This window comes from Ochotona curzoniae, unplaced genomic scaffold (genome assembly GCF_017591425.1).
Source record: "Ochotona curzoniae isolate NIBS_2020 unplaced genomic scaffold, NIBS_Ocur_1.0 scaffold_1852, whole genome shotgun sequence".
Classification (NCBI taxonomy): Eukaryota; Metazoa; Chordata; class Mammalia; order Lagomorpha; family Ochotonidae; genus Ochotona; species Ochotona curzoniae.
This window is the reverse complement of record NW_024467087.1, coordinates 49,162,499-49,189,737: the sequence shown is the minus strand read 5'-3', so window position 1 is coordinate 49,189,737 and position 27,239 is coordinate 49,162,499. Positions and strand designations below refer to the sequence as shown.

General features: G+C 34.5%; 1 protein-coding gene across 1 annotated transcript in view; it reads right to left on the bottom strand.

The window, feature by feature from the left end:
* The window catches only part of POF1B (POF1B actin binding protein), a 79,016-nt gene that overhangs the window by 31,075 nt on the left and 20,702 nt on the right, over nucleotides 1-27,239 (bottom strand). The window contains exons 5-6 of the mRNA XM_040999733.1: nucleotides 20,215-20,316; nucleotides 15,031-15,213 (exon numbers count right to left, since the gene is read on the bottom strand). Of these exons, the coding sequence (XP_040855667.1) occupies nucleotides 15,031-15,213; nucleotides 20,215-20,316 (285 nt within the window). The remainder of the gene's footprint in view (nucleotides 1-15,030; nucleotides 15,214-20,214; nucleotides 20,317-27,239) is intronic.

Genomic DNA, 27,239 nt, shown 5'->3' with positions numbered 1-27,239 from the left:
AAAATTTGAAACAGGGTTCTTTTGGTAAAATAAAGAAAGTGTCAAAGGAAAAATGTAGGAAGAAATCCTACTCTAATGAGTATGAAAAGATTCTTTAGATTTTTATAGTTGACAATTTACAACAGCAATTGAGTAATAGTAAAAACCCAAACCCAACTGAATTTAAAAACTTGTGAAGGGATAAACTCTGAGAATTCATATTTTCATCTTTTGTCAAGTGTTTCACAGGAATATCACTCAAGAATGAGGTGAAAATTCATAATCACACACTGTGATGAGATTAATCAGCAATATTTTTCATCGCTAAACTATAATTATGTAAGCTTTTCAATTTTTATGGAATTATTTGTGAGCATATTTTAGTGCAGCTTTTTGAGTTAACTCAAATCTATGTCCTTATTGCCATGAAAATTAAGAAAATATGAATGATTCAGTCCAGAATAATGGTAACCCCACAAGATGGGTGCTTGCTTTCTGTAGCAAAACTGATAGGATAGTGGATTTATAGTTGCACCCTGTATCTACACATCTGCCTGATGAATAAAACATGTCTCCAATGTCAATCTTTGATAATGACATTAACTGTTTACATGTAAACAGAACAAAAACACAAATTATGTCGAGGAATAGCTGTTGCCACATTTTAGAAAAGATTTGTTTGTTCAAAAATTATTTGAAATTATTTAATACACATCACTGAAATGTGTGTAATTGGATCATATTTAAATATATAGAAACAATATTACATTTAAAAAGGAAATCATGCAACTCACCAATGCTTTGGAAGTTGTATTTGTTCCAATCTGAGGCTTTGTTTCATATTTATGGTATATGTAATGACAGTACATAATAGGTGGAATTGTCTTGCTAGCCATGCATTATGTATGAAGTTTCATTCTCAAAGGTGATAGCTTTAATAAACCATCTTTTAAAACTGTGGTGGTATAGTGATTAGAGTTTGACAGATAGTAGATATGTAACAATGATTATTAGAGCTGATCTATTGTTATTAATACTTGTTTGGCTCCCTTCAGACTTGCTAGCACATATTTGTGCAAATGTTTTTTAAGCCAAGAAATAGTTTGTTTCAAGGAACAAATCACAATCCCGTAGAACAAGGTCTTGGCTTAATAAAATTTATTCCCACTAGGTAATTGGCTTAAGTGTGTTCATTATTTCACCTATTTAGAAGAATTGCTTAGCAGATTATAAAGTGCTTAAAATGCCATGCTATATAAAAGCGATTATATGTAAGTGCCTAGCACTCTAAAAGCTCATGAACACATTAAGTTACAAGATTTGCTGTGCTTATATCCACCTAGGTAGTAACTTTTGAAGTGTTTCATGACAGTTGAAAGTCTCATTACAACATGTTGATTATACATGTAAACCCACAAAGCTCATAAGGATATGATGACATCTGTGGATAGATAAGGTTACCGCTTTAATTTTTGTTGGTCTGGGGCAGTTAATGTCTGTCAGCCAGCTTCAAACCATAGTTAATCCAGTGGATATTTGTCCAGTTGAAAGCTAAATGCATTTAGGTAAAACATCATTTGTGTAATGGGATAAAAAATAGTTCCTTTCAACTTTGTACCGCAAGCAGCAATTATAGCCAGAAAAAATGCAAATAATGTAGGTCCTGGAAATCCTCAATGTTATTTTAATCTTTATAGGTATTTTAATAAAGGAATGGGATATTTTGCAGTATGTTGTACATATTAAATTTTTAATAATATCTTCACTGAATTGAATTTACTGTAATAAAAATTTATTCTAAAGAGACTACTTGTTTACTCATAACAGTTCTTTACTCAGAATAAAGAAATAATTTAATGTTCTATGTTAATAAACTTAACAGCAAAATGTTATAATGAAGAATGAATGGAATTTGGTACATACTTCCAGTTGTAGGCTAAGTAAATTGCTTAGAGCCTGTTAATTTCAGTTTCCACACTGTAAAATGTAGGTAATTTAGGATTAATATATAAAATTGCAAGAAGTAAAATATAAAATTAAATAGGGGACTAAGGTACTTTGTAAACTGTTAAACCATCACGCAAACAGTAGTTTTATTTAAATTAAGGCATATGGACACTTCGCAATTGCAATAAGGATAGAAAGAACAGAAGATAATTATTTTCTGGAAGATTTTCTGTTGCCTAATAGTGTGTGTGTGTATATCTATATCTATATTTATATCTATCTATATCTATATCTATATCTATATCTATATCTATATCTATATCTATATCTATATCTAGTGTCTGAATAAGTAGTAAATAAAAATAAACTGAGTTAATAGGTTAACTATTTTTATCGTCATAAAAATGACAGTAATGTCAATTCTGCACTAGTTGATCTTGTTAATCAAAAGGGAAATCCCTGTGAGCAGCTTAATGTTGTGGGATAAGTCATGAGGAAATTTGTAATAAAGACTGGAATTGGATCTCACATTAAGTAGGGTATGTGGAAAAGCATTAGTTGGAAGAGGTATATTCACAAATTGACCTTAGCAAAACCTGAACAAGACCATTTTGGGGGGTGTGAGTGGTAGTGTGCACATGTACATTTTGATATTGTGAACTAAATACAGTGATTATTCCCTTTTTGAAGAATAAAGGGTAGTGTAGATGGCTGATACTGTCACTCTGTAATGAAAAGTATAAAATAAGATTTTTAGTAGCTCAATATCTTTCTGACTAAAAAAATTAAAACATTTTCCTAGAATGTAAAGTGTGTATCAAGAATTTGCAAAGATTTCTCTCATGAACAATGGAAATTTTCCATTGAATTGTACTTTCCTTCTTCTGATGGCTTATAGTACGCTTGCGGCCAAGTTATTGACTCGGTTTCACTAAGGACACAGAACTGCATGGCATGCATTCATGTGTACTATCTTTTTCCTTTCTGGTGTTATTGTTTCATACTACTTATGCCATCCCTGATGTTTATTTGTTTTTCTATGCCATTTCATTTTATTTATTCATTTCATTTTATTTATTCTTATCTGCCACTCAATGTATATAAACATATGATGCTTCAAAAAATGTATGGAAAATGCCACTAAGACGTAAGTTTATGTGGTGTAAAGAATTTGAAATCCATGTATAGTTTTTCATAACTTTCCTCAAATGTATGTATTTGTCTATGTATAATAAAGATTCATTTATGCTAATACTCTTTTTTGAAGACTATATAATTCCTTATTAACATCTTTGGTGTTATCTTTTGTGTTCTCTTCTTGATTTCTCTATTCTTCATTTTGGCATATAATTTGTTCGATATAATCTAGTCATCTGGAAGTAACTGCTGCAATAAGTACTAGCACTTTAATGTATTTTGCCCTCTATTTCATATTTTTCTCTTAAACCTAAGACTAAAATCTACACTCATAAAGCAAATATAGCATTTATGCAACGTATCAGTGGCATGAGTTATTTGTAACTCAGTACACATTTATTCAGAACTGACTTTGCACTTTCCTATGATACTGTTTTAGATATTACTAGAAATAAGAGCACGATACACTGTCTTTTCCTTCTGTGACTTCACGGTATTCTAGAATATTTAGGCTATTCTAAGATTTAATGTTAAGAATTGCTCAGTGAAATAAGCCAACCCCCAAAAGACAAATATCATGTGTTCTCTCTGATATAAGGCAACCTTTATGCAAAATACTAAATAAATATATAGGTGAACAGATATATGCATACATTCTCATGGATGAACTGTATAATGGAGACTAACATACTGGGAAGTGAAGATAGTTGCAGTATGCATCTTCACCATTGAATAAAAGAAGAAATCTCAATGAAACAGTTAAATATATCTTGCCAACATGATACTAGATTTTTTACATTTGCCTATGCTTACGATGTCATGATGAATTTAAATAGCAGAATGTTAAAATTGGAACTGTTCCTAAAGAACTATGTTACTGTAATAATGTGGGGGAAATGGTTGGAGAGGAAAGTGAGAAGGGAAAGACAGGGAATCCCTATACTTACAAAAATTTATCATGGAAATAATAATAATAATAATAAAAATTAAAAACTGAATACACTGATTGACAAAGGCTATAAAGAAGGGCATAGATCAAATACTAAGAAAATCCCATTAACGAAAATATTTTCAGCTGTATGAGAAGAAAAATGCAGAAAACAAAACCATAAAATTTTGACAACTGATTGGAAAGGAATGGCAAATTAAAGGGTAAAGTAAAAACAATGATGACCGCTGATCAGAATACTGAAGCTATCATAAATATACTTGAGAGACATAGAGTGAAAAGTTGGTATATCAGTTACTGGTGACTGTGAGAAGCCGGAGATTCAAATAGACAAATTAGAATTGAGTAAGGAAAGTTTAGGAATTATCCATGCACAGGTAGTAGTAGAAGTCAAGATTTTATACCATATTGCAACAGAAGAGAGAGTGGAGGAATGAGAAGGTTGTTAAGGCTGGTGTTTGGGGAATGCTTCTTGATGAAAGAGAAGTTACTGAGAAGAGGACGTAAAGACAACGTAATGTATAATGGGAAGAAAGGATGTTAAGAATGGAATGGAGAAGCAGTGAGTACCAAATGAAGTAAAACCTGAATAAAGTGAGGACTTGGAAAATGAAATGAAATTTGAAAAGTTGGAGGTCAATAAGGCAGTTTCAGGGACATAGAGAACCTTGCTTCTAGTTTGCCATATGTAAAGCAATGTATAGATGGTAAGGAAATGGAGGAAGTCAGCATGCCTTCCTCCTCCATTGGAATTTTTCAAGTAAAGGGAACAAAAACAAGAAAGTATGAGTCAGTAGAAATGTAGGCTTGAGAAGTCTCACCTAGAAGTCATGGTTTAAAGTCCTGATTCTTGAAGAACAAAATCATGAGATTAGTACTGAAGGTATAGAAAATGGTGACAGTGAAATGAAGCACAACAGCTGTTTATATTGTTAATCCAAATTGTGATCCCTGTATCACCGGCATTAAGATAAACAGGGAACTTGGAATATAAATTTTGGGTCCCATCAAACCCTATATAGGTCATATAATTCGTTCTGCTATAGGCTAAAGTTTGAAACACATCACCTAATTTAAGTAGAATATAAGACCCCTTACAGAGTCGGATAGAGTAGCAGTAGGACTTGGGGCATGAATAGATTGGGATAGGTAAGATTTGGACATTGAAGATGGGGCCAACAAGTCAATTGAATTTAATTTAAAAAAAACTGTGTAGCTAGAGACAAAATGTACTAGACTAAGTTGGTTGACCTGTTGGGGACATTTCTCAGAAAAGTCAGGATATATTTTGACAAAGAAATCAAAATCTATGGGCAGAGGATGCAGATGTCAGCCTATCCAAAGTAAGGAATCAGCAAAGTAAGGACAATAATACAAGTCAGCAAAATATGTAAGGGCTTCTAGCAAAGGCATTGATGAGCTGAATGATAATGGAAACCAGGGTAGCTTAACATTCAAGGAAAAATTCTGGTGAGGGAAACGTTAGAAATAACAGAGTAGGATTTGAAATGACAAAGTGCTAAGAGAAAGACAAGACATCCAGAATTTCAGGCTAAACTGTTTCAAATAATAATAATATAAATTTTAAAAGTGGCAAAATTTTATGTGGATTGAAGACACATACATGAAGAAATTGAGGATAATGAATGTGGAAAAGAATCACTGATAATAGCACTGAAGTTCTTTTTTATCTTTAAAAGATTCAATTATTTTCATTAGCAAGGCAGATTCAAAGAATGAAGGAGAGACAAAGATCCTCTCTCCATTGGTTCACTTCCCAAATGACTGCAATGGCCACAACCAAGCAGAACTAAAACCTGAAGCCAGGAGGTTTTCCCTACATGAGTACAGGGTCCCAAGGATTTGAACCATCCCCTACTGCTTTCCCAAGCTTCAAGCAGGAAGTTGGATCAAAAGTGGAGCAGCCAAACATAAACCAGCACCCTTATGGGATGCTGGCATTTTGATGCAGAGGATTAATTAATTGAACCACTATGCTAGCCTCTGGTAGTGAAGTTCTTAGAGATGAATCCAAGTAATGGTTAATGAGAATTAAAAGGGGGATTCTAAACTGGCTGATGAGAATGTTGAAGGATGGAGAAAGTGACCAGAAAGTCAGTATATAATGGTAATATAGGCCAAGAGGGGTAGTATAAATGGATTACAGATTTTTAAGGAGAGTAGAAGGTTGATGAGAGATGGTTGATCAACAAAATCCAAACTTTTCACTGTGTATAAAACTGTATTAAGAAAATGATTAGCAATAGATACCAAGATAATAGAATGAATGAAGAGAAACATGGAATTATCAATCCCAGAAAAGTAACAGTTGTATAAGCAAACAACTAATAAACATGTTGGTTCAGCAATACATTTAATACATCAATCAAATATACTAATTTAGCAAAAAGATACAATGTACATTTATTCATATTTGGAATGAAGGAAGAGATTGAAACAGGTAGGTGAAAGATTAATAAAATTATATGTATAGGGCCCGGTGTGGTAGCCTAGTGGCTAAATTCTCACCTTGCACATAATGGAATCCTATATGAACATTGGTTTGTGTCCCGGCTGTTCCACTTCCCATCTAGCTCCTCATTTGTGGCCTGGGAAAGCATTAGAGGACAACCCAAAGCCTTGGGACCCTGCACCTGCGTGGCAGACACAGAAGAGGCTCCTGTCTCTTGGCTCCTGGTTTATACACAGTATTTAGTGATATGGAGGTAAATCCAAATCTAAAATAAAGGATTGAAAATTGTGCCTTTGAACATCAATTGTGGGTAGTAAAAATATTGAGACAGGGACCTGCTTTTGGTGTATGCTGTTTAATAATATTTGATCTTGAAATCTTGGTATCATATGTTACTATAGCAATAAAGAAATAAAAGCTTATTTGTAAAAAGAGAAAGCATGTAACAATTTAAAAAAAATGTGAGCTTGCTGAAAACCAAGAGTTCAAAAGGAAGGATGTGGGGGAGCATTGCATCATATTAAGATGGGCTAAGTCACAGCCTGCAATGTGTATACATCCCAAATTTGTACTGATTTGAGTCCTAGCTGCTCCAATTCTGATCCAGCTCTTTGGTAATGTACATGGGAAAGTAGTGCAAGATGGCCCAAGTACTTGGGCCCCTGCACGCATGTGAGAGACCTAGGCGAAGTTCCTGCCTCCTGGCCTAGTGCCGGCTCGGCTGTGGCTGTTGTGGCCATCTAGGGAAAGAGCCAGTGAACGGAAAGTCTCTTTCATTCTATCTCCCTCTTTCTCTGTAACTCTGCCTGACAAATAAATAAATAAAAATTTAAAAGGTTCAAAATTTACCATAGGGATGGATGTTGGCACAATTAAGTTGCCACTTGGGACACCGTATCTCTGCATCAAGTCTTGAACCCTTCATTTCTCATTCGGCTTTCTGCTCCAGTTTTTGCTCCTAATGCACAAAGTGTGTGTTGAGGGGTGAGGGGGTGGGCAGCAGGTGAGAGCTGAAGTGCATGGGTCCTTGCCATCATGTGTGAGCAGGGTTGTATTCTCTGCTCCTGGCTTTGGTCTGGCGCAGTCTGGGTTTGGGCAGGCCTTTAGATGGCAAAAACCAGCGGATGGGAAAAAAAACCTCCATCTCTCTTTGTCTCTACTTTCCATGAAAATAAAGAAATAAAAATGTAAAAATACTTGTTTTAGAAAAAGCTGAACACGGTAGGAGGCTGCTCGAAGTAGCAAAAAAGCACAGAAGGTGGTATTGAGAAAAGATGAGCTACACACAAACACTGATTTAATATTTGAAAAGGACTGTTTTGCACAGAAGCACTCATTTTCAATAGTATAAATTCAAAAAACAACAATTATGGGAAAAGATTTGAACAACATGTTCATTAATGAAGGAATAGAACTGTTGAGTTTATTTAATCAACCAGCACCATAATTCCATCATTAGTGAATGATTTTTTTGTTAAATAATCATCTAGTATGCTTCTTGACTGGCCAGAAAAAGCAACTGATAGTAAATTCTGCGCCACCTTAATATCTACAAAAAGTGAATTTTCAAATGATTGAAGAAAGAAATCATGTTGCAAATTTGAGAATTTTCCACTGGTGATAGCATTATCCAAACGGGAGGGAATGTTTTTTCAAAGACCAAGGAAGTCTTAAGTCAAGTGGAACAGAGTCGAACACATAACACACATCATCACTTGAGTTTGTCTTTTAAAAAAAGCACCTGTAAGACAACTTTTTAAAAACATGATCTATTTTATTTTTTTATTAGAAAGTGAGACAACCAGAGATGAGGAGAGACAGAAGAAGACCATCCATCCGCTGATTCACCTTTTAAGCTACCACAATGGCTGGAGCTGAGCCAATCCAAAGCCAGGAGCCAGGAGCCAGGAGCCTCTTGGGTCTCCCACACGAGTGCAGTGTCCAAGGACCTGGGCTGGCCTCAACTGCTTTCCCAGGCCAAAAGGAGGGAGCTGGATGGGAAGCGGGGCTGCCAGGATTAGAAGCAGCACCCAGATGGAATCCCAGCTAGTGGGATGCAAGGACTCCAGCCACTAGGCTACCACCCTGGGCCCAAGACAACTTTGTAAGACAAATCTAGCTGTTATTTCTCTTGTTACTAACATGTGTGGAATTAACACAGCATGTTTTTTTTTTTTAACATTTCTTCAGGCGAGGATATGTGACTCATCACATTTTGAATTTGAAAATAAAATGATATTGCTAAAGAGGACCACAAGGAAACAAACATAACTCAATTTTGCAAAAATATTTTGAGGACAGATTTTTGGACACTCAATTTTGAAAAATATTTTAATATCTTTCTTTGCAGAACAGAGTTTAAAGGTGTTTTAGTTTTATCTAAAAATAATATTTTAATGGGACCAATTTTTATATTGATGCTTTAAAATTTTCAGCTCTGAGTTGAGCAGTAAGAAGGGTCAAGAATCAAACATCCATTTTAACATCTATGTGCTTAGCATCAAGCTGGACGTTTTGCACATTTTAATTCATTTAATTCTCTTGTGGAATTTATAACATCTTAACATGTAATTTCTAATGTAGATGAAGAAACTGAATTTCACTTTATGCAAATCAACTGGTTCACTAGAATCAAGTCTTACAAACTCAGCTGATTGAATCAGAATACTATCTCTTTTGTATTTTGCTATGTTACCTCTACATTACAATTTAATTCTAGATACAAACTTTAAATATGCATGAACTTTTAATTTCAAAAGAAACTGAAGCATTATAACTGGCCATACAAAGGATGGTGAGAGATTTTTATGAACAATGACATGGCACCAAATTTGAAAACCTAGAAAAAGTACAAGTTACTGGACAACTACATCTTACCAAGATTGAATCATAAGGAAATAGAATACTTAAAGCTATGGCGAACAGCAAGATTGAATCAGTAATTATACATTTCCTATCAAAGAAAAGCCTGACCAGATGGCTTTACTGATGAATTCTATCAAACATCTAAAGAAGAATTAACATCAATTCTTCTTAAACTGTTTAAGAAAATGAAGAGGAGAGAATCCCTCTAAATTCATTCCATGTGGCTAACATACAAAACATAAAAAGACACCAGGAAAGCAAAGAATGCTACAGGCCAATATCCATGATGAACATCGATGCAAAAATTCTTAACAAGCTGTCAGAAAAATGAAAACAACGTTACACTTATAGAAATTATTTACCAAATGGGAGTCATTTCAGAGTCTCAGCATATGTACATCAGTATGTATTCCACATTGGCACAATGAAAGACAAACAAAAGATATTATCTCAATAGACACAAAATGGGCAGTAGCCCTCATAATAAAGAAAACAAGCTGGTAAAATTAGATGTGCGGGGGACTATATCTCAGCAAAATATAGATCAAATACAACAAATGAAGAGGTAACATCGTGGAGACTGGGGAAAGCTGAAGACTTTCCTGCTAAGATCAGGAACAAGACAAGGATGCCCAATTTCATCACTTTTTTTTTTTTTTAAATATTGCTAGAGGATCTAGCCAGAACAGCTAGGAAAGAGAATGAAATAAAGGGAAGCGAAATTGTCACCATTTGCAAGTAACAAAATCTTTTTTTTGAAAACCCTACAGGATCTATCAAAAAGATACTTGAATTAATAAAGAAATTCAGCGGAATTGTAAGGATAAATACTCAACATGCAAAAATCAGAGGCATTGTTTATACCAATTGTGAATTATTTGAAAATTAAATCAAGAGAACAGTTCTATTTTCAATACCTACAAAAAATAAACTATTTAATGAGTTTAACCAAAGAAGTAAAAGGGTGCTACAATTAAAACTACGCATTTTATTGATCAAAGATATTAAAAAGAACATAAAGATATGGAGAGATGTCTTTTGCTCATGTATTGGAAGAATTGACATTGTTAAAAGATTTGTATTACCCAAGATAATTTACAGATTCAATGCAACCTCTAAAAAAATATCAATGACATTTTCCTCAGAACTAAAAATGAATACAAAATTTGTTTGGAAAAAGAAAAGACCCCAGCAACAAAGGAACTACTGCTGCAGTAATTAAAACAGCATATTTTTGACATAGCAAAAATTAAAAGGGAACAGAATAGAAACTCTAGACATAAACCCATACATCTGCAGCCAATTGATATTTGACAAATGTGGCAAGAGCATGCATTAGAAAATGGACTGTCTTTTCAATTAAATAATTACTGGAAAATTGGATATTCACACATAGAAGAATAAAAGTAATATGCTATATTTTACTATGTACAAAAATAAAATTGAAAAAGGATTAAAGTCCTAAATGTGGGGCTGGTCTTGTGGCACACATGTTAAGCTTCCATTTGTAAAGCCAGTGTGCAAGTTAAGCTTCCATATGGCTTGAGTCACACTCCCAATTGCTCCACTTGATTCACCTGCTTGTTAATGCACTTGGGAGAGCAGTAGAAGACTTTCCAAGTACTTGGACCCTGCCTTCCACAAGGGAGATCAGAAGTTCCAGTCTCCTTTGAGGGGTGAATCAGGTTTTGTAAGATTCCCCTACTCCTACCTCACTTTCTCTCTCTCTCTCTCTTTCTCTCTCTCTCATTCTCTCTCTCTCTCTCTCTGACTCTTCTTTCAAATAAAATATATTAAACGTAAAACTTGCAAATTACCAACCACTAACAGAAAGTATAGAAAAATGCTTGAGGAAATTAGAATAAGCAAAGAATTTTTTTGGGTTAGTCCTTAAAAGTACAGGAAATAAAAGCGAAAAAAAAAAAAGACAAATGAGATTTCGTCAAACAAAACAGCTATGCACAGGAAAGGAAGCAATAGATAGAGTGAACAGACAGCCTATGGTATGGAAGGAAATAATTGCAAGACATATATTTGACAAGGGACTAACAACTAGAACATATCATTTAAGCAACTCGATAGCCTGAAACCCCAAATATTCCAATTTAAATATTTACAATGTCTAAAAAAACAGCTCTCAAAAGGAGAAACACTAATGGCCAACAGATACATGAAAAGTGCTTAATATTACTAATTGTCAGCAACATGTGAAATCTAAGACACAACAAAGCACTATGTCACTACAGTTAGATTGGCTACTGTCAAGAAGACAAAAGATAAATCTTGAGAAGGACTGCTGAGATGCAAATTAATATGGTCTTATGGGGAAAAGTATGGATGTTTTCTTAAAAACAAAAACAAAAACCCTCAAGGATGTAATTGCCATATGATCTCGTTATCCCACTACTAGATACATGTCCAAGGAAAGTAAATCACTGTAAAAGAGTCATACGCCCTTCCATATGTATATGGAATCACTGCTCATAGCAGCCAAGACATGAAAACAGCCCAAGTGTTCATTCACTAATGAACAGATAAATAAAAGTAACATATGCACTTCAGCACAAAATATTACTTCAGCACAAAAATTACATATTGTTTCTTGTCTTTTACAAAAACATGAGTCATTATGTTATGTGAAATAAACAAGTTCAAACTGACAAGTGACACATGATCTCATTCACGTATGGATTAAAAAAAATCCTGTAGAAGTTGAAAGAGTAAAGGTGGTTACCAGAAGAGAGAGAGGGAAGGAGGCGTGATTGGGAAAGTTTGATTAACGAGTACTAAGTCATAGAATAATCTAAGAAGTTCAGGAGTACTGTTGTACAATAGAGTTAACATAGATAATGTTAATGTGTGGTATAATTCTTTCTCTCTAACCTACACAATAAAATTTTTAAAAGGTTTTCACTATAAATATTAAATATTTATAAATATAAATATAAATATAAATATAAATATAAATATAAATATAAATATAAATATGTATTTACCCTGATTGGACATTATGTAATGTATACATGTTTGAAAGCATCACATAACATCCTGTAAATATGTACAATTGTTAAGTTTCTGTTAAACTTTTTAGTAAAAATAAAATTGCCTTAAATATTCTACTTTGTTAACTTTATATTTTATTTATTTCTTTATTTAAGATTGAGGAGAAATAGCAGAGAGAGAGAGAAAGCTTAACCTCCCTGATGGTTCTGTTTCCTTATTTGAACAGGGGATACATTAATACTTTCCTAATAGGATCATTGTAAGAACACAATTAATCCTATATGCCTTAACAATGGTCTTAACAATTCATGTTAACATTGCACTCTAGTGCTCTTTATCACATGCTTTTTATGCCATACATATTAAACCACCAACTAGCCTTGAAGTCCAAATATACTTTTCTGGGACCAGAATGCTTGTTTGTGTGATTTTCTCTATCGAGAATACTATCTCCAGGCTACACCAGAAGACCACATATGGAAATCCCCTAGTTTTCAAATCCCAGATCAATTTCCACTTCCTCAGGAAAGCCTCACTTGATCTCCCAGCTGAAGTTAATTTCTTGTCTCTTATTTTCCCAAAGCATGTTGTTCATCCCCCTTCATATTTTGTTTGGTACTATGTTTCACAGGTTTGCTACTTTGCCCTAATTAGAAAATAAAGTTAAGGATTGTTTGAAATACATGAAACTATTGATATCTGAACAATTTTGTGCTATAAAAATCACAATTTTAAAATGACAACCTAATAAAATGTCTCTTTTATGGTCATTACTAACCCAATACATAAGAAAATCAATACACTTTAGAATGCTTGAGACCTTATCTAGGAGCTATCATTTACACACATTCAGAGAAATAACATCTTAGGCAAATTTTAGATTGGGGAAACAGATTTTTAAATCTTTTTTTTCATGTAATATACACATAATAATACTTCAAAATTACAGTTCTTAAAAATAAGACCATCTGACATTCCATGTAGCGCCATCAAATTCTTACATGGTTAGGAGCCTACTTTATTTATTATTCATTTGTCTGAGTAAAAGTTTCCTATGAGAGAGGTCGATTTGACATGAAAAAATACTAATGGTGACTGATTCCTCAGTGTTCCTGTTTATTATTGTTGCTTTGTACCAAGATACAAGAAAACCTTTTTTTCCTGTAACACTTGCATAGCAGATGTTTACAAGATTCTGAAGATTTCATAACAAAAATTAGTCACTGAGGATTGTATCCCAGGAGATTTCTCCTTAGTAACTATGTTTTAGTTTCTATTTTGTTGTAATATATAATAAAATAGATGCACATTCTGATTTCACTTAGTATAATAAATTTTGAAAGAAGACATAAAGGAAGTAATTTCATGCTTGTGATCACTACAATATCTTAGGTAATATTATCCTCAATTAGTTGTCCATTTAAAGTCATAATCTTTTTAAAAGATTTATTTATTTTTACTGGAAAGTCTAATATATTGCGAGCAGAATAGATGGAGAGGAAAATTCTCCTTCCACTGATTCACTCCCCAAGTGGGCACAATGGCTGGAGCTGAGGTGATCCAAAGCCAGGAGATTCCTTTGAGTCTCCCATGTGGGTGCAGGGTCCCAATGTCTTGGGCTGCCCTCGATTGGCTTTCCAGGCCACAAGCAAGGAGCTGGATGGAAAGCGGGGCCTCCAGGATTACAGCCGGCACCCATATGGGATCCTGGCACGTGCAAGGTGAGAACTTTAGCCACCAGGCTATAGCACCAGGCCTTAATGTCATACCTCTCCTGCAATAAGGGAAATCCAAATTAAGACATCAATGAGGTACCACCTAACGCCAGTAAGATTGGCCCAAATACAAAGAAACACTAACAGCACTTGCTGGCAAGGATGCGGGGAAAAGGGAACCCTACTCCATTGCTGGTGGGGCTGAAGGTTGGTACAGCTTCTATGGAAATCAGTATGGAGAACACTCAAACAACTCAAAATCTGCACACCATATGATCCAGCAATAGCACCCCTAGGAATATATCCAAAACGCCTGTTACACAAGAAACTAACATGCACCCCTATGTTCACAGCAGCACAATCAGTAATTGCAAAAACTTGGAAGCAACCAAAATGCCCATCAACAGAAGACTGGATAAGAAAGCTATGATTCATCTACTCCATGGAATACTACTCAGCTATCAAAAAAAGCAAAACAAAACAAAATGCATTTCTTTGTGGCCAAATGGACCCAAGTGGAAACCATAATGCTAAGGGAAATGAGCCAATCCCAAAATGTTAGATACCACGTGTCTGCCTTAATTTAAGATGAAATGATGTCAATCCAAAAAATAGTATCTGTAAATTGTAATATTATTATGACCTGAAACAGCCTGTATCACATGCAATAAGATATTGTGATGTAACCAATCAACCAACAATGTGAAAAAAAAAAGTAATTGATGTTATATGAGTTCTGAGGCCCATTTTAGAATTGAATGTCAGCTAGGTATTCATTAAATAGATGGTAACATACAATAAAGATTAAGTATTGCTTTTGCTTTCTTAGAGAAGACAGAAAGTTTGTTTTTAAATACTATAACAATGCAAGATTTTCATGATCAGCTCATGTGAGTATAGTAGTGCGAGAAAGGTCTTAAAAAATAAATTTGACTTTGATAAGCATCTCTGATTGATCTTACCTGCTCATGTATCTGGCTTGATCCACCATGGGCCAATTCATTTCCAATATTTGTAGAAATTGAATCACTTCCTGTGATAGTCTGTATTTGTTGACTAGAATGTGACTGTTGGCAGTGTGGAGAATGGATGATCTGGGGCTGTTGTACAATGTGATGATGGCATTGAACTTGAGGATAATACTCCTAAAACACACACACACGTATCAAAAACAGTCACTGAGAATATAAATTTCTACTAAAGAAAACAATAAAATTTAACCTGTTGTTTAACACAGTAATTCAAATCTTAGAACTTAACAGCTTTTGTGACTTTATTCCATTGGGGAAATTCGCATGAAATTGTCGTTTTATTTGATCAGGGGGCTATGACACTCAAAATGTTAACCTAGATTGACAATGGAATTGCAAGTTCTGATTTAAATTAATATTTCAGTTCTTCATAATGCTAAAACGAAAGTGCATACTAATATTAATTAATATTTCTTTAAGGATTAAACGTGTGCTTTAATATCTAATTATAAAATAACACTATGATAGTGAACACAAGTAGATATAAAAATAGAGAATAATATAATTTAGCCATTTTGAAATGTCAGGAGCATATTAGACTTAACAGTAGGGGGAAATTTTTATGCCTATGAAAACTGAGCTTGAATTTAAAAGTAAAATGTTAGAAACTAATCACTGGTTTGTGAAAACCAGAAAATCCAGACTACAACTTTGATCCTGCCACTTACTCTGTAATCTTGAGGAGCCTTTTATGTAACCGTAAGAGAAGCTCAGTTTACTCTTTTGTAAAATACAGATATTCTCATTGGGTTGCTGTGATGAATAAATGAATTAATGCCTAAATTGTCAAGCATTTGTACTAGAATTATAGATGAGAAATAAACATTTATTATTATTACTACCTCAACATTGTCATCTTTAGACGTGCCATTATATAACCACTAATTTTGCAGGTGTGTATGATGTATATTATCTTCCTGAGGTCCAGAAAATTAAGATGAAGTACTTACAATAACATAGCTAGTTAATGGCAAAATTGGAACTGGAACACATGTAGCTTAGAGATCATTCAGGTTGCGGGGATGACTTGTACTGACATCAAGATAATTGGGGTTTGTCAATTTTAAGCTAAAGCTTTGTTCTTTTCTCATTCATTTATCAGGTTTTTTTTTTTTCCCCTTCTGGTGAGAAAACAGTACGCACTAGAAATTGCATACAGTTATTTCAGATTTAGGGATCTCAGGTGTACTTGAATATGCTATATTATCTTGTTATTATTCCGCTTTGATAAGGGACACCTGGAAAACTATTTTCAAATGAAAATAATGTATTTTGGATTATAAATTCATATTCATGAACCTGTCATTAACTCTGATAGTAGAAATTAAATGCTGCATTTACTTTTGACTGTAGAAAACTGGAAAGCACGTAATTGGTGGAAAACTGGTAATTCATTTAATTGGCACGTAATTGGTGGAAAGCACGTAATTGGTGGAAAACTGGTAATTCATTTAAAAAAAATTTTTATGAAATAATTTTGAATCTATTTTAAGTGAGAAAAGCCAAAGTATGCACGACTGAAAGTTATATTGCCTAAGGCGTAACTTTTTTTTTAAAGATTTATTTATTTTTTATTACAAAGTCAGATATACAGAGAGGAGGAGAGACAGAGAGGAAGATCTTCTGTCCAATGATTCACTCCCCAAGTGAGTGCAATGGCTGGTACTGTGCTGATCTGAAGCTGGGAACCAGGAACCTCTTCCAGGTCTCCCACACGGGTGCAGGGTCCCAAAGCTTTGGGCTGTCTTCCACTGCTTTCCCAGGCCACAAGCAGGGAGCTGGATGGGAAGTGGAGCTGCCGGGACTAGAACCGGCGCCCATTTGGGATCCCGGGCGCGTTCACGGTGAGGACTTTAGCTGCTAGGCCGGGCTCTTAAAGCGTAACTTTTAAATGTATGTATGAGTATGCATTTTCAAATATATACAACTGCTTTGATATACATAGAACAAGAGATTCTGTAGGAATGATCATCTCAGAGATGAAAAGACAGTCCAGATAAGGAAACTTATTTTTCATTGTATAGCATTTAATATTTTATAGCATTATCTGTTTATATTTGTTTCATGCTCTGTGAATTTTCACCAAGTACACAAATTATAATTTCATGTATATAAAAAAATATTTTGAAAGGAAGAAAAATATCTAAGAAAGCACATTTTTAAATAGATGCTATCTTGGAAGGTTAGTAAAGGTCATAGAAAAATTTAATTAAGGCTTTTCTCATACTTCAAGAGTTACAAGTACACTAAGATCTTTATGTTTAGGAAACTAACTGTATGTGACTTACAACTTTCTTGCACATGGTGAGAATGAATGTGTTCTTTTATGTTACAAAATACCTCCATTTACTGGAATAGCATAAAATCACACTGACAACCTGAGCAGACCATTGCTCAGTGGGAAATTTATACACTACTGAAATAGCATCCTTCCTGGGGGAAAAATAAAGAAAAGGAAAAAAAAAAAAAAAAAGGAAACCGAAGTTTGTTTCTGAAAAAAAAAAAATTCAAAAAATCCCTGAGCCAATGAAACTGTATTAAGAAAATTAATATTTTTTAAATAAACAAGAAAATATTCAGAAAGGGCATATTGACAGAAGATAATCAAGGGGGAAAAAAAGCTGCCTGCCTGTGTTTTTCTTCTCTGATTTCCATTGTTTCACTCCCCAAAAGATTGTGACAGACACAGTTGGGCCAGGCCAAAACTAGGAGGTGGGTGTTTGTCTTAGGTCTCCCACGTGAGGGGCTCAAACAGTTTGGCTGTCTTCTGCTGGTTTTTTTTTTTTTTTTTTTCAGACCATTAGCAGGGAGCAGGAATGGAAACGCGGTAGCTGGGACTAGAACTGACAGCCTAATGGGATGCCAGAATCACAGATAGTGGATTCACACTCTATACTATAATACTACCCTCGCAAGCCCATTTCTTAATTGTATTTGTTTCCAAAGTATCAGTTGACTCTTGACTAGGACATTGCCACTTGCACCTTTGTGATACCTCACAGTTTCCTTAAGCCCTTTTAGTGTTTGAACCATTCACTGATATCTTTGTATTAACCAATTTCCAACTAAAGATACTGCTCTACAGGAATATACTTACATATTAACTATATTTTGAAGCACACACATGCTTTAAAATTTTACAGTATGAAAGAACAAACACTATTGATTTAGCGTACTCTTTGGTTTTGATAGAGAAAAAAAGAATTATACACAGTGAAAATCTAATGAGCTGGACAGTTATCATGCAATTGGTACTACTTTACTATCCTTTCACTAAAAAGAGACTTTTTCTAAGAGCTAGTATTATCTTACTCATATATGCAATTGTAAATATGCCCATCCACACTTTGGCTTTATCCAGTTTATCCTCATAATCGCCTTTACTGAGGAGACTCAAGTAATAGAAAGCAGTTCAAGTTTGTTCTAACTGCACAGTTCCTTGAACAGCTTCTATGGAAACTTCAAAACTCCCACATAGTTTCAAGTCATTAAAAAGAAAAATTGGACATAAGCAAGTAAATAGTATATTTAACAGTAAGGAAGCTAGGTATGGCTTATAGTTAGTGACAGACATACTAATGTAAGATGTTAACAGTAGAGGAAGCTGGGAGTCGGGTATATAGAAACTCTTTTTACTGCTTCACAGGTTTTGTTTTGTAAATTTAAACTATTCTGAAATGGAAAGTTTAAAAAGCAATAAGCAGCAGCAATGTTCTATTCATACAGCTTTTCTTCAGCTGTTTGAGCTAACTAAAATATACAGGATAGTCATTTTTTTTTACTCTAGAGACCAATAATTATAAAAGTCATGTAGCTTCTCTGAAACAACAAGCTAGAAGCAAAATGAAATGATGTGCCTCACAATGTGTCAGGTTTAATTTTTTTTGGCAGTCTGCTTGGCTATAAATAATCCATATAATTTGATAGATCAAGCAAATTGTTCCTTGAAGAACAGATATATTTGATGAAATGTATTTGATCAATCTCAAAGTATCCAGAAATATTCTGTGCTTCTCTGGAATATTTGTATTATACACATACTGTATCAAATCTTTCAGAATATATCCAGATTTCGAAGCACACAAAATTATTGGATGTACATGACTAAGAGATTGTTTTTTTTCCATTTCAATTTTACCGGGAATCAAATAAACGATGTGATAGTTTCTGTGACTCTGCTAACAACTACCCATTGTGATCATAAAATACATTCCCATGCTAAGGAGTTTAAAAGACATACCTAGTATATATTAGTTTCATTTACATATGAGAAAAGTGAATTCTTTTTAAAACTAATTCAGTAACAGTTATTATGGGTTGAACTTTACTGTCCTCTCAAAGACTGGCTGAAATCCTAACCCCAAGTAACTTAAAATGTGATCTTATTTGGAAATAGTGTCATCTATAGGTAACCAAGTTTAAATGATGTCATCAAGATGGGCTCCTTATAAAAATGGAAAATTTATCAGAGAAATAGATTTGTGCAGAGATAAGATGATGTCAGAACACAGAGGGAAGTACCAGGTGAAGACAGAGGGTTAGGGCAATGTACCACACTCCAAGGAATGCCTGAAGTTACCAGAAGCTGAGAGATGTGTAATGGAAACCACATCTTGGATATCCTCAGAGGGATCATGGCCATAGCCATAAAGTGATTTCAGACTTCTGGGATCCAAAACTGTCAACAAAATTTCACTTGTTTTCAAGTCATCCAATTTTGTGACTTCAGCTGGGTCAGGCTGAAGATAGGAGCCTGGAATTCTGAGTTTCTCATATGGGTGCAAGCACCTCCAAACTTGGGCCATCTCTCCTGCTTTCCTAGGCACATTACTAAGGAGCTGGATCAGCAGTGGACCAGGTGGTACTCAAACTTGTGTTCATGTGGGATGCTTGCATTGCAGGTGGTAGCTTAATCTGATGTGCCACACACCATCACACAATCACTATCTGACCCAATTTGCTATCTGACTTTACATATTTTTGTCTTCCTTTCCAGTAAAATGGAGACAATAACACTTCATATGAGAAAAGGGTTATGAAAAGTAATTTTAACTTCATGAAAATACTTTCACTTATAAATGTACATAAAAACTTAAAAAAATAAATATTACTTACCTGTTCTGTATTTAGCTTCTCGACTTTTCTTATTGTTTTTTCATAAATTACATTGTTTCCTGGGAAGAATTGGCCCCCTCTTAGGAATGGCGACAGTGGTTCCTATAGAGACAAGAAAGATTGTGTTTTGCTTTTAAAGGAATTTTTTCTGTGTCTCTTCACTGAAGCAAATATGCAGTCTCTAACAGAGTCTGGCAGTCTTGAGGAAGAGAGTGGAATGGCATCTCAGTGACGTTCAGACAAACGGAAGGAAATAGTGATATAGTCCATTTTATCAAAAGGAACAATCTGAAATTTTTCATGCTACATTTTATTAGGTTAAAAATCTTTGGGTGAGATTGAAGTAGGGTAGAAAAGTAATTTTTTTATTATTCCTAAGGCAAGTTTTAATAAATTTCCTCTTAGGTAGACAAGCATGAGTTCAACCTCATTTAAAGTGGCTTCCCAGGCAGGTTTTTTTCTTTTTCCTAAGTAAAAGCACATTTGAACACTTGCAAAATAAACAGAATATGTAATTACAAACCTATAAAGTACATAGAACTATATTAAATAATATTTTTTCCTGGTACTCAATTTGGATGTCCTTGAAGTGTACAATTCTTACTTGTGATTATAATCAAGGCTAAACTTTCAGTGCAACATATTCTTTGAATATTAAAGCAGAGTAAAGGCTTCAAGAGCCACTGTATCTCTGTGTAGTCAGCTAAATTAGTGTAGGATTACTCAAGTGGTTAGAAGATGTCAGCCAATGAAATAAAGGCTGGTGACATGTCCAAGATCTGAATGAAACCAAGAAAGGACTATAAGAATCAGGTAAGAAGTCTAAAATAAATGTATGATGCACTGCATTATTCTTCTCTTTTATTTTTCATTGAGTCTTGCTTACATTGGGAGAGCTGGGGATGTTTTATTTGTTGTTTTGATACAAAGATTTCACTAATCTATTTTATGAAACAAGGGAAAGGAATAGGGGGAAATATCAAAATAATGAATAGTTATTGTGCATAGAATCACTTCAAATTAAAAAAAAAAGATGCTAACATTTTTGTAGTCTGCTATAATAAGTGTTTTCCAAACAACAGGACCAAAACGCTGGTTGTTGAGAAAGTACTATACCTTGAACTGAAAGCAATATGCTTCTTGTATTGAAGTTTGACTAAAAGGTGTTTAGCTAAATCGACATTTTGGGACATTTTGGTAAAATATGTGAGTAAATTTCACTCATTGGTGAATGATTACATCTCAAGATGCACATACTTGGAAAAATTCTTTCAGAAGATACTTTGTGTTTGTTTACTAAAAGGATCTCTTTGTTTCTATTTGCAATCATCTAAGATTTAAGTGCTTGCTACGCATGATGTACTTTGTTAAGTGCTATGAGGCGTATAAACATGAATGAGATTGAGAATTTAATATTGATCAGTGTTCATAAAATTGTCACAAACCTTTTTTAGTTCACTGTTCTCAAATGCAGAATGGTAGTTAGATTTTTAAGAACTAGGGGAAAAAATGGGAGAGGTTGTTTAATCTGTCAATTAAGACTGCTCAAGACACCTGTGTCCCACATTGGAATACACAGGGTCCATTACCGGCTACAACTCCTGGTTCTAGTTTCCTATTAATGCACCTCTTATGATGATGGTATCCCAAGTAGTTGTCTCTCTGTCCCCTATACAAGAGACCTTGATTGAGTTCCTGACTCTGTATCAGCCTTAGTCCTGCCTTTTCAGTGGGTGTTATTTAAAACGTCAACCATAGGTGGGATCTCTCTCTCTCTGTGACAAGCAAATAACAAAGCAAAGCAAAACCAAAACAGATGGGACTTTTTTTAAAAAAAAGAAGATCTACGGCCTATCTGGTTTGCAAATCCTAAAATATTTGCTATGTGGGTCTTTATTAGATCATTTCATCAATCCATAGACTAGGTAATATATGAACACAAATATCTATAGTACAAGACAGAATGTAAGAAGTGTTCATAAGTCTAAAGATAAAGGACATATGTAAGATGGAGATCTAATGCAGGAAAACTGAGTTTCATGTGGCAGTGTTCATAGGAGGTACTTTGATCAGGTGATGTTTCAAAGGTTGATGTGGTCCTTGGATTGGAGATGGAAGAAAATGATTTTTACAAGTGAAGGAAACAAAATAATATAAGTCACTAAGTTTGGAAAAGAGTAAGCTATATTTAATGGATACACTTGGCAGAATCTGAAACCATTAATCACTCTTAAACAGGAGTGTAAGATCAACACAAACTGACTTTAGAATAATTAGAGAACAAAAAGAGTACACGGGCGATGAAAAAAGTTAGGACATTATCCTTATGATCAAGAATGGTATTTTTGTTTAAACTGAGATATTTATGTTATTATTATTACTATTATTATTATTAACTTGAGAAAAGGTTCACTCTCCAGACACAATGGCTTAAGTTGGGTCAGGTCAAAGCCTGTAATCATGAATTCAATTTAGTTCTTCCATACAGGTGACAGGGCCCCAACTACTTGAACCATTACCTGTTATCTCCCAGGTTCAACATTAGCACAAATATGGAGTCATGAGACACAGCTATGACTCAACTCCAATAGTTTCAACATTACCCACTGGTATCTTAACTGTTGGACCAAACACCAGCCCCCAGGACAGTATTTGTCAAAGGTCACTCTGAAACCTTGAATCTGAGGTGTCTGTGGTATGGACAATGGTATCAAAAACAAAAATTGGGGTGGACACTCTAGTACAGCAAATTAAGCAGCCAATTCAGTCACTGGCATGCTATAACAGAGTACCAGTTTGAGCCCAGCTGCTCCACTTCCAATTCAGCTTTGTGCTAATATCCTTGGAAAACAGCAAATGTTAAAAATGACAGTTCATGGGCCCGGCGCGGTGGCGCAAGTGGTTAAGTCCTCGCCTTGCACGCCCGGGATCCCATATGGGCGCCGGTTCTAATCCCGGCAGCCCCACTTCCCTTCCAGCTCCCTGCCTGTGGCCTGGGAAAGCAGTTGAGGACGGCCCAAAGCTTTGGGAACCTGCACCCGCGTGGGAGACCCGGAAGAGGCTCCTGGCTTCGGATCGGCATAGTATCGACCCGTTGCGGCTCACTTGGGGAGTGAATCATCGGATGGAAGATCTTCCTCTCTGTATCTCCTCTCTGTATATCCGCCTTTCCAATAAAAAAATAATAAAAATAAATCTTAAAAAAAAAAAAAATGACAGTTCAAGTACTTGGATCACTGCTACACAAGTAGAAGATCAGGATAGCTTCTGGTTCCTGGATTTTGTGTTGCACAGCTCCAGTCATTGCAGCCATTTGGAGAGTAAGCTGGCAAATGGGAGATCACCTTCTCATTTTGTCTCTATCTCTCCCTATCACTCTGCCTTTCAATTATATAAATGCATAAATAAATCTTAAAAATCAAAACATACAAACATTTCGAATTTTACATGGTTTCCTCATAAGAATCTAAATCTGACGAGTGCTTTAATTCCTCATAGCACTTAAAGTATACAGTGTAGTAAATGATCCCAAATAACTATCAAAAACTCGCTGTTACAAAAATTGTGCAGGTGAGTACTCAGACATAGACATCAAGTACACAACTAAAAGCGAAAGTCTGAAACTTGGTTCAAAGTTCAATGTTGCTGATCCAGATTTCAGATCCACCTACTTAATAGAGTTGAGTAACATCATACAGTTGCTGAATAAAAGAAAACTGAAGACCAAGTACTAGGAAACCTAAGAATCAAAAGAACAAACTACTGATGATGAGAGAAAAGAAGTGCTTAGAAAGCATAGGAAGTCAAAGGTATGAATGTTTCAGAAAACTCAATAGGTGAGAACTAAAAAAGAATCATATTTGGATTATAATAAATCTATTGATTATTAAAATCTATGTAAATAAGTCCACTGGGAAGAAATAAATTCATAAAATTTACATATGAGTTTTTTTGTAAAAAACACTATTTGTGCTGTGGAAACTTGTCTGTCACTAACTCTCTCTGAGGTTCACTTTCCTTATCACAAATTTAGTTCACAAACGGCATTGGTTTTTAATAATAAAGTAATAAATGTAAAAATTAATATGTAATTGCATAATATTTAGAATCTTAGAATCTGTCTTGGATGTCAAGTTAAAATATATAAAAGTTGCATTAATGAGGAAATGAAATTTACTGATTTTGAAATCATCCTAGTGAATATCAGATGTGTGAGAAGGGCTGATACGCACCTCAAACTTAATGATATAACTACCACCTTCTAAGGGGGAAAAATGGGCAGGAATTGTGGATGAACGGGTTATTTTGCCACCTCTCCCATCCACAGCCCATATGACACTGAATGGAATCTCAACTGCTCCCCTTCCTCTAATAGATAGCCAAAGTACCCAGATGGGAGACTCAGATGAGCTCCAAGTTCTTGCTTCTACTTGGCCTAGTTCTGACCTTAGAGGCCATCTGGAGAGAGTAACAGCTTTCTATCTCTCCTTCTTTTTATGTAACTCTGTCTTTCAAATAAATAAATCAGTAAGTAACAATGGGGGTACAAATTCAGCAAATATCATCAATTCTTGTCTGTGAGCTAAATTTTAATGTAAGTGCTGAAACATCTTAATTTTTTTAAAGGGTAATTTAGGCACTAACAGTATTCATTTGTTCCATAATGTATTACTATCTTATTATTTGATATGACTTAGTGAAAAAATTCTCCAAATTTAAGGAGTTACTTTTACTCAAATCTCTAAGAAAGTAAAACCAAATATTTATATGAGCTAACAATTGTAAACCAAAAAATCAGCAAAATATAAGTGATCCTAAAATTTTTGATTTCTCAATGAACTGCTAGACAGTTTTACTATTTTGGGATCTTCTTCTTTTTTTTTTTCAATCTGTACATCTGGATCGGTACCAGATCCACCCTAAAAATTAGTAGGTGTTTTCAGAATGGTTGATCTTATAACTTTAATTGTTACTTTTAGAAACTCTGGCTGTAGTTCTCACATCTAGCAAAGTATATAGTCTTCAACATCTACTTTACTGTTCCCAGGCCACAAAACATTGCTTGAAAATACGTTCAGTAAAACCTTTGCTCTTTGCAAGTTCAAGCTACCCAGCTTCAAAGGGGATTCCTTATAATATTATTTTATTATTCAAATTTTTTAAAAAAAATTTTCTCAACTACATGCACTCATGCTCCCAAATATGGATACAACCAACATAATCTATTCATGAAGATCTCTTTCTTAACCTGTACACCTAAAATTTTTCCTCACTTTCTTTTTCCACACCGTTAAGGAGAAGGATATATGGCTGCTTCTTTCCCTGAAGTCACTTGTTTATCGGTCTCTGAAATCAGATGCCTCTCTTCATTGCCAGAATCTTACCCCATTTGTATCCTTTCTCTATTCTATCTTTAGCCTTACACATTATTGGTTATTTCATTTTATTTACAATTCTCTAAATTCTCCACAAGTTCCGTTTCCTCCTTTAGCTGCTGTCCCATGTCTTCTCTTTTTTGACCAATATCCTTTCAAGAAGACTAATTCTCACTCATTTCTTCCATTTCATCTTGATATGTCCATCCATTAGCTTTCTGCTTCTGGATTTCCCCTCCATCGAATATTGAAATTGCTCTCCTGAATATCATGCTCATTTGCTTAAGTCAAGCTATTCTCAAACCTAATCTTCATTAATGTTTTCATTGCATGAGATGCTTGGCTACTCTCTCCAGTTGCTTCAGTTACTTGGTATTCATGTTCCTCTCTGGCAACAACTATACCTCAATGTTCTGCCCTCTCCCCTTGAAGTTACCTAGCAGTGAGTATTCTCACAGCTTCAATGATAAATTTAACAATAATAATTTCCATGTCTGCTTCTCAAGTGTGACCTTTCTCTCAACCAGTTTTAACTGTCTTCTGGACATCTTTCCCTCCGTGCATCTCAAATATCACTAATTTCAAACAGATCTCATAATTTTCCCTTTCTCAAACCAGCTGCTTCTCCCCTCACTTCTCAATCCTTTTATTTGGTTTATGATTCTCTCAGTGTCTCAAGATGCAATGCATACAATCATATTTGGCTTTTCGTCTTTTAGCCTCCATATCTGAGAAGTTAACAGATCTTGTCAAAGATATCCCTTGAAATGCTAATAATACTGTAATCGTATCTGTATCTTAAATTCCACAATCAATCATTTCCTGTTTCCTCTCAAGCAAATATGTTATCTTCAACCTCTAAACCCCAATAACACTTTAAATGTACTTATCTCATGGTATCTATAATACATCTGACTATTTTATTTCTCTTCCTGAAGGAAACTGTCTTTGGTTTATGAAACATTTTTATACGTCTTTGTTTCTATATGAAGGCTGTACAGCTTACCTCTCATTGCAAGAGCTGCACAACTGGAAAATTAATGAAACTAATAAATATTAATTGTTTTCTATCCACTAACATAAGTATTTCATTCATATCTGAATCAAGTTATAAGTCAGAATGGGTAATTCCTATGAGTAAAATGTTGAAAATGGAGAATAGTAAAGATGAGGAGCAGGCAAAAATAAAAAGGCTGAACAGAAAAAGAAGGAAATCATAATGAGAGAAGAGGATTGAAATCAGTTTAATTACAGGGAAGAGAAATAAAGATTAGACAAGCAGGGAGGTGAAAGAGGATAAAATTGCCATTTAGGAGGCTCAGCTTATTATAAATATTGTAATTAAACTAGAATTTTTTCCTGGAGGAATTTAAAAGCACAAACAAAAAAGAAATATACTTACATAAATAAAACAGGGAATATATCTACACAGGATTTCAAGCTGTTTTACAAACTGACTAGATAATTTTTGTTTACAAAGCATAGGATCTGAGATCTGTCTTAGTTCTTAAAAAGCGAAAAAGTTAAAAAAAAATGGAATTACTATTTTTCTCGAATCTCCTGTTGGATCATCTCCCTGAGGAATTATTTACTTATTTGAATTTGAACATAGCCATAACAATAAGCTTTTAAAGGAGCAATTCTGGTTTT